The sequence below is a fragment of the Pseudopodoces humilis genome, chromosome 8, assembly GCF_049639895.1.
Source record: "Pseudopodoces humilis isolate 2021_Gansu_Grassland_sample_001 chromosome 8, ASM4963989v1, whole genome shotgun sequence".
NCBI classification, from domain to species: Eukaryota; Metazoa; Chordata; class Aves; order Passeriformes; family Paridae; genus Pseudopodoces; species Pseudopodoces humilis.
The window spans coordinates 500,661-508,587 of record NC_142207.1 but is presented as its reverse complement, the minus strand read 5'-3'; the positions used below and the strand labels follow the sequence as shown (position 1 = coordinate 508,587).

At 55.6% G+C, this 7,927-nt stretch overlaps 1 protein-coding gene across 2 annotated transcripts; it reads right to left on the bottom strand.

The window, feature by feature from the left end:
• Positions 1–825: 825 nt before the first annotated feature.
• On the bottom strand, positions 826–7,672 carry CYTIP (cytohesin 1 interacting protein). 2 transcript variants are annotated; one of them, XM_005519942.3, is made up of 8 exons: positions 7,562–7,672; positions 6,197–6,246; positions 5,438–5,492; positions 3,323–3,425; positions 3,104–3,197; positions 2,879–2,948; positions 2,086–2,152; positions 826–1,563 (listed from the first exon to the last, which is right to left on the bottom strand). In XM_005519942.3, exons 1-8 carry the CDS (start codon positions 7,637–7,639, stop codon positions 1,112–1,114), a joined length of 969 nt encoding a protein of 322 aa, XP_005519999.1. In that variant the 5' UTR covers positions 7,640–7,672; the 3' UTR covers positions 826–1,111. The 2 variants fall into 2 exon arrangements, with proteins under 2 accessions (XP_005519999.1, XP_014104722.1); XM_014249247.2 differs by having other exon boundaries at positions 2,086–2,149.
• Positions 7,673–7,927: the final 255 nt, after the last annotated feature.

The following is a 7,927-nucleotide window of genomic DNA, read 5'->3' as shown; positions in this document are numbered from 1 at the left end:
GGTTTTGTTTGGAGCTCATCTCGGAGGGAAGCTATTGGATTTAGCCTGCAGTCTCTGAGGAGCCCAGAAACCCCTGGCACAGCGGTACCCGGGGGTACAACTGCACAGGCTGCCCGGGCAACAGGCGAAAGAGTCACACAGGGCCTTCCAATTATATTTAAAATGCTTCCAGTTGTATTTGAAAACATAATTAGGCTGCTCAGGCTGAACAAACAGCTTGTTTGGACTGAGAGGGAGCAAAAAATCTGTTTTTCTGCACATCTGTGCCCATGGTTATTAAAGCCCATTCACAGATGCTGTGATGTGAGCTGCTCGAAGCCCCTGCCTCTGGAGAAATGGGAGCAGGTGTGGAGTGCTGGAGCAGTGGGACCAAGGGGCAGCTCCTGCAGCCCCCGGGCACTGCTGGGCAGGGTCCCCAGCACAGCCCTCCAGGGGAGCCCCTGAATGTCCCCAGGGTGCCAGTGCAGAGCACTCCCGGGGCTCCTGCAGGACAAACCTCCACCTTTTTCCTCTCTTGCTTAGAGAGGTCAAATCTGCCGGACACACCGAGCTGGTCGGGGTAGTGTCACAGGCACCGCTGTGCTCCCCAGCACTGGCTCTGCAGAGTGGGGACATGTGCACGCTCAGGAGGGTCCTTCCCACTCCAGATCCGCTGGAATGAGGCAGCTCGGTGGGACATGAGCATCAGCCCCTGGCAGAGACTGCAGCTCAAGCCAGCACCGGGTTACCACGGTTGGTACAAAGGATGCAGAGCTGCCACTCCAGAGCACCCCTGCCTGCCCTGCCCTTCGCTCCATCCTCCTCCTCAGGGACTCTGCAACTGGCTTCAGCACAAGCTCTCATTTTATTAAAGACCTTTGGAAAACACTGGCTCCGGTAACAGGAAATAAATAGCTATCAATTTCGCATTCAATTAAAAACTGTTATTAACAGTAAAGTTCGCCGAGGAAGTTCTGCAAAGGTTCTTCACATTTTGGAGTCGCTCATTTTCACGTTAATGAGGAGGTCCGCGGCGTGCTCTGATTAAAAATGAAAGTAATTAAAAGCCCCGAGCCGTGCGAGCCTCATCAGTGCTGTGGTCTGGGGCGTGCCCCGGGGGACACGGGGGGCGTCACACCCGGCTTTCCTCCTCTTCCACTGCCCGGTGGAAGCCTGGGATGAATTTCAGGAGATGCTTGCGAACGCTGGCTCTCCTGCTCTTCCTCGGGAGGGTCCCGAAGCTGCTGGAGCAGCTGCTGCTGAGCCGGAGCGGGGACGGGGAGCCGCTGCTGGCCAGGCTGATGCTGCGGTTCCTGCGCAGGGAGCTCCTGGCCGCAGCTCCGGCAGCATCCCCGGGGAACACACAATCCTCATCCGTGCTGGACTGCCGGCTCAGGCTCCCGGCCCCACAGTCCTCGCAGATCTGCTGGAAGCTGTCCTGGCTGCCCACCGTCATGGAGCTCAGGCGGCTGCGGGAGCTGCTCTCGCTGGAGAAGCGGGGCTTGGCTGGGAAGAAGGGTCCCGGGGAGCTGCTGGGCTCCTCCGGCTCCAGCTCCCCCAGCAGAGCGGTGTCAGTCTCCTCCCCTGGGACAGGAGCCGGAGAGCGGCGTTAGGGGCACAGCCAGGAGCGCATTCTCCTTATGGGAGCTGCTCCATCCCATGCGGGAGCTGCTCCATCCCATGCGGGAGCTGCTCCATCCCATGCGGGAGCTGCTCCATCCCATGTGGGAGCTGATCCATCCCATGCGGGAGCTGATCCATCCCATGCGGGAGCTGCTCCTGCTTTGGGAGCTGCCCCCTGCGCCCTGCCCCGAGGCAGCCCATGAAAAACCAACCCAGAGAGCTAAGACCAGAACGAGAATGGAAAACAATTTCCCACCCGCACAAACTCACACCCTGGGACAGACTGAGAGCCCCGTGTGCGCTGCTCGAGCAGAAGCAGCAGTTCATTACATTTACCCTCGGGACAAACCCAGGCCGGGGAGGGCAGAGGAGGCAGAAGGAAGGCAGGGGGGCTGCAGAGGAGGCAGAAGGAAGGCAGGGGGGCTGCAGAGGAGGCAGAAGGAAGGCAGGGGGGCTGCAGAGGAGCTGCCTGGGGACTCGTACCGTGCAGCAGGAGCCTCTCCCGGGCCAGCAGCACCCGCAGCTCTCCCCACCGCTGCTGCAGCGCCTGCTGCGGGGACAAGGAACAGCTCTGTCACTCGGGGAAGCACAAAGCACTCGGAAAGAAGCCAGTCTGTAAAAGTGCGGGTCAGGAAACACTCGTGTGTCCCGCTTTTACTCAGAAAATTTTCCCAGAGTTTAGGAAACGCCTTCCAGACAACAGGATTCCCTCTGGCCCGAGGGTGCTCGGCCACATCCCATTTGGGAAAGGAGCAGGCTGAGAGCTGCAGAGCACGGAGCCCACCTGCAGCCAGCTGGGGCAATGCCACAGCTCTTCTGCAGCCCTGCCCACCCTGCAGCAGCCAGCAGGAGCAGGCACCCCACTCCTGCTCCCATCCTCACAGCCCTGCCTGGCTGGGAGCTGCCAATCCTGAGAGCCCCAGTGGCACAAGGCATCCAACAGCTCTGCTGCAGGTCAGCTCTTGGGGAGAATAAACCACCTCAGGGTTGATTCAAAATCCCAAATCCCCACCGGCCCAGCTCTGTGCAGCTGGACATTCCTACACCCAAACCACAGCCTGAGCTCCCCTGGGCAGCCCTGGGATGGGACCACATTTCTTCTCTATTCCTGGTTTCTGAAAATAACACCAGAGGGGCCAGGGCTGGGGTGCTGGCAGCAGGGAACCCCCAGTGTCATCCCTTGGCAGGCCCCCCGTCCCATGGACACCCACCTGCCCCCATCAGCAGTGAACACACATCTCCATTTGACAGTGGGACAAGTCCTTCACCAGGTTACCTTGAGAGCCTGCAGCCTGCTCTCCAGCTCCATTTTCCTCAGGAACAAGGCCCCGTTGATGGTCTCTAACCTGTGGGAACGGGGGATGCTGGCCCTGGAGCAGAGGCTCTCCCCAGCCCAGCCCTTGGGATTTCGGTGTCTCAGTGCAGGGCTGTGGGGCAGCGTGATCTGCCACAGCTGGGAGAGGATATCAGGCCAAACCCCACCTGAAGGACAGACACCCACCTCAGATAGTTCCCTGAAGACTTTATCAAGTCCACGATTTGCTTGTGACCAAAGCCCTCGGTGCTGACGCCGTTGATGCTGGTGAGGATGTCACCTGTCAGAGACACAGAGCAAACATCAGCAGCCTGTGCTCGCCTTCCCCCTGCTCCACAGACACTGCAGCAGGCAGAGGAAAGAAGGATCAGGCCCCCCAGGCCAGGAAAAGCCAGGGATAGTTACCAGCCTGGAGGCCAGAGAGATGGGCAGGGCTTTCCTCTTGGATTCTGCAGACACAGGTGCACACCTCCAGGGAGAAATCATTTTGGTGTGGAAACCTAATAGTCTGTTAATGCCAAAGGGACACAGTTACCCATCCTGGAGCCATGAAAGCCATCTAAAATCCAGCACTTCTGCAATGAGAAGGCTGTGATCAGCAGAGTCCATTACATGCAAGGGAGATCAAAATGCTGTAACCCAACAATTAAAAATGCATTTTTATAGCAGAAAACAGTGGACACCTGACAGGAGCCTGGACGCTGGGTTTGGGGAAAACAAACAAACCTAGTTTTAAAGCAAGCTGGTTGTTCAGTTTTTAAAACTAACTTCAGCCAAGAATATGTCAGCAGGAGTGGGAATGGCTTTCTGGAAAGATGTCTCTTGCTCCCAGAGGAACATGGCAGGATGGGATTTTCAAGGGATTGACTCTTATTCATTGGGAATGCTGTGTGGAGACAGCTCAGTTTGCATGGGAGCTGAAAAGACACAGGGTTTAAATTAACTTTTGCTCTTCTGGCCTCTGAAACTCATCATGCACACACATCCCCACACTCCTCAAAGCGCTTTTTATTCTTGACTTACACATTTAACTACACGTTAAGTAACTCTAATTACTCTCAATCCCTCATGTGGTTATGGGTGCTGGCATGAATTTAGAAAAATGCAAAAGCCGGTGCCGCGGCCTGCCCGGATCCTGCGACAGAGGAAACGTTTTCTGGTGACGTGCAAATACCACATCTGCTTCCTGGAAACCTGCAACCGCCACTTCTAACCCAGACAGAGCTCACACTGCAGCCCCAAAGTTCTCAGCCAGTGTGGAACAAAGGGATGGAGGCTGGGGAAGAGCTCATCTGGCCAAATCCCCCCAGTGCAGTGATTCCAGCCTTGGAGCAGCAGCAAAATCCGTGCTTAAACTGAGAGTGACGAGTGAAGCATGAGCTCCCTGCAGATGGAGACCTGAAGTTTCACATCATCTTATTCTGCTTTGCCTAAATTTATCTCATAATGATGCAACTACAGCTTCTGAACACCCTCAGGAGCTGACAGATGCTGCCTTTCTGCAGCCCGGACTTTCTATGAAGAGCTCACGCTGAATGCATGTTCAGGAAGAAAACGTGCCAAGAACAATTATTTTTAATCAGAATGCAACATATAATGAAAATCTGCCCTGACAATTTACACAAAAGCCCGATAATTGACTCGATTATCCTCCCTTCTGAAAGCTCTCCTCTGTTCACGAGCTGAGTGCTGACCTGCTCATTAGTCACAGACCCAAACTGGGCAAAGTTGAGCTTTTCCTAATTTCACAGAAAATACTTTTCCCTTTGTGTGCAGAGAGAAGAAAGCACTTTGAACGTGCCCTGCTGCTGGCAGGCAGATCCCTCTGCTCCCAGACTACATCCCTTCACTCCTGGGAGCATTTTTTAACTATAGCCAGGACTTTTGCAGACCTGCTGATCAGCAGTTACCTTTCTCACAAAACCCCACAAACATAAAATCTCCCACTGCAGTGCTCCTGGTAACATTCTGGTTCTCCTGCTTGGAGATTTACTGACTTCTACACCAAACACAATCTCCTCTTATATGACTGAGCTCCTGCCCCAGCAGTCATGCTTAGCAGGTATTTATATACCATTATTGTACATCTTCTTCAAAAGTACATTTCCCTCTGTGCATATTAAAGGAGGTAGCAAAAAGCCAGTAAAAGGTAATTTAAAGAGAGTTTTTTGATCGCTCTCATTTGAAAATATTCTCATCTACAATTCTCCCAAAATTATTCTCTTATGGATGTAAGAAGGTACTGTCATTGACTCTCACTTGGATGGATGGGATTTCTCCTACATTCAACACTCTGACTTATAAGAAGGCCAGAAATTCTCATCTGTGACCTTCGTTATGAAAAACTCCTCAAAGAAACACCCCTGGCTTGTCTGAGCACTGTAAGCTCTTCAAATTTCACAGCCTCTGACAGACACTTCCTCTGCTCTGGCCTGCCTTAACCTGATTTTGAGGATATGACACTTCAGACTCCACACCACATTTTATTTTTAATGAATCAACTTGTCACTTAAGTCTTACCTGTATTTCAAACCCAAACGTCTCTTTATCTTCTTTCAATATAGCAACGAGGTGCCTGCACGAGGAACACACAGAATTCCATGGGAATGGAGGGTGCTGCTCTTGGTGGGGCTGCATTTCCACCCAGAACAGGGGTGTCACCTCATCACCCCTCCCTGTGCCTGCAGGTGTCACCTCCTGTCCCTCCCTGTGCCCATGGGATGTCACCTCCTGTCCCTCCCTGTGCCCATGGGATGTCACCTCCTGTCCCTCCCTGTGCCCACAGGATGTCACCACGCTGTCCCTCCCACGGTGCCTCTTCCCCTGCTCAAGCCAAAGGTCCCAACTGCACCTGCACCTCCCAGGTGCTGGGTACCACTCTGTGCCTCACACCCTGATCCCACCTGGGCTGGCACAGTGCCAGGGACACACCTTTCATGCAGAATAAGCCAGGAACAGTGACTCTAGAAACCCAAAACCCCAGAATCCCGGAATTACAGAATCACAGAACCCCAGAACCCCAGAATTCCAGAACCCCAGAACCTCAGAACCCCAGAACCTCAGAACTCCAGAATTCCAGAACCCCAGAACCTCAGAATTCCAGAACCCCAGAACCCCAGAAATCCAGAATTCCAGAACCTCAGAAGCCCAGAACCCCAGAATGTCAGAACCCCAGAATTCCAGAACCCCAGAACCCCAGAACCCCAGAATTCCAGAACCCCAGAACCCCAGAACCCCAGAACCCCAGAACCCCAGAACCCCAGAATTTCAGAACCATACCTTTGTGGTTTGGAGGAGTCATCCAAGGAGCTGGATCTGGCCAAGACGAGCTGTGACCAGAAACAGGAGAGGAAAGGCATCAGTAGTTTGTGGTTCTTTGAGGCACACGGATAAACCCAGCAGTTTTGAGAAGAACTAAAAGCAGTGGAGGCATCCCACCAGCACCTTGCACCAGCACAGCCTCTGCCCTAGCCAAAAGAGACCTTGGACTTTCCCACCAGGAGGAAAAGCATCTGCAGGTGAAATCCCCCTGTCAGATGCTGGTGGTGACAAATCACATCCCTGATGTGCCAAGAGCCCATCTCACTTTTCCCTCTAGAAATCTGTGGGCATTTATAACCTGAACAGCTGCCGGGAGAGGCACAAAGCAGCCCCAAGCAGGGGAGTGCACACAGTGAGCCCTGCGGTGTCTGCACAGCCTCTCCCAGCCGGCAGCCAGGGCTCCTGCTCCAGCCTGGGGACACCTGAGCCTGAGAGCTCTCTGGGAAGGGCCGGGTCACTCTTAAACACGGGTTCTTCCCATACAAGTGAGCCATGAGTAAGGAATTCCATTGTCACTGAGGTGTTTGTAGTCAATGCAGCTGATGTCTGGGGCTCCAGCAGGATAAAGTGGTGACCTCCGACAGAAACAGCGACTTCGCGGACTTCATTTACTTGCCAAGGGACGAGTTGAGGAGAGAGGCCGTGTACAATCCGTGTGGGAGGAGATGAGAGGGCTGATAGCCAGGGGCACCGGGGCCAGGGTGCTCTGGTGCCTGCAGTGTCACCTCGGCCCTGGCTCAGCTTTCCCTGTCACATCACGGCTGTCACCAGGGCTCCGGCCCCAGGAGCTGCTCCCTCCCGGCAGCCTGCCTGTCCCTAACACACGCACCAGAAAGGGTTAAGTGTCCCTCTGCAGCCGAGCAAAGCAAAGCCTTCAGCGCACAGACATTGCAGGCGATTTTCCTGCCTGTACTTTCAGATTATCCCGTCCCACAGACATTTCTGTTCAGGTTTCTTCACTCCACACAGGCAGTCCCGGGCCGGAGCGGCTCAGCCGAGAGCAGTACCGCTGTGTGGGGATGCCGTGGGGATCGTGCTGCCCTGTGCAGCTCTGGGGACAAAGCCCAGCCCCAGAGAGAGCCCCGGCAGCCGCCACAGCCGCCCAGCACCGCTGCCACAGCCGCGGCTCGAGGTGTCACTGCTGTCACCGCTCGGGGCAGCCGGACCCCTGCCTGGGGAAAAGGCGCTTTAAAGGAGCCCCCGGAGCGCACAAACCCTTCTGCCAATGCAGGGGAGCTCGGCCGGGGCCGGAGCTCAGCCTCCACCGCCCTCCGCAGCCCGAGCATCACCGGCAGAGCTCCCGGAGCCCCGCTCAGCCCGTACCTGCCTGCGGGCCCAGGGCTGCATCCTCCGGCCGTCCGGAGAGCCCGGGCCGTGCTGCAGCAGCCGCCGCAGGGCCATGGCCCCCGGGCCGAGCGCTGAGCCACGGCCGGGGCTGCGGCACCGGGGAAGGGAGAGGGCGGAAGGGGCTCCACGTGATGTGTGGTTGAGGTGCGAGTTACACAAATCCCTCCTAGCACAGCCCCGGGATCTCGCTGTGCCTTGTGCTCACACCGCGGTTAACAACCCGGCTTGGCACTTACAGAAATCTGCTGAATTTTTCCATTCCTGAGCACAATCCTCACCAGCGGCTGCTGCTCTCCCTGGATCTGTCCTCACAGCCCTGCCTGCCTCGGGCACTCGCCCGAC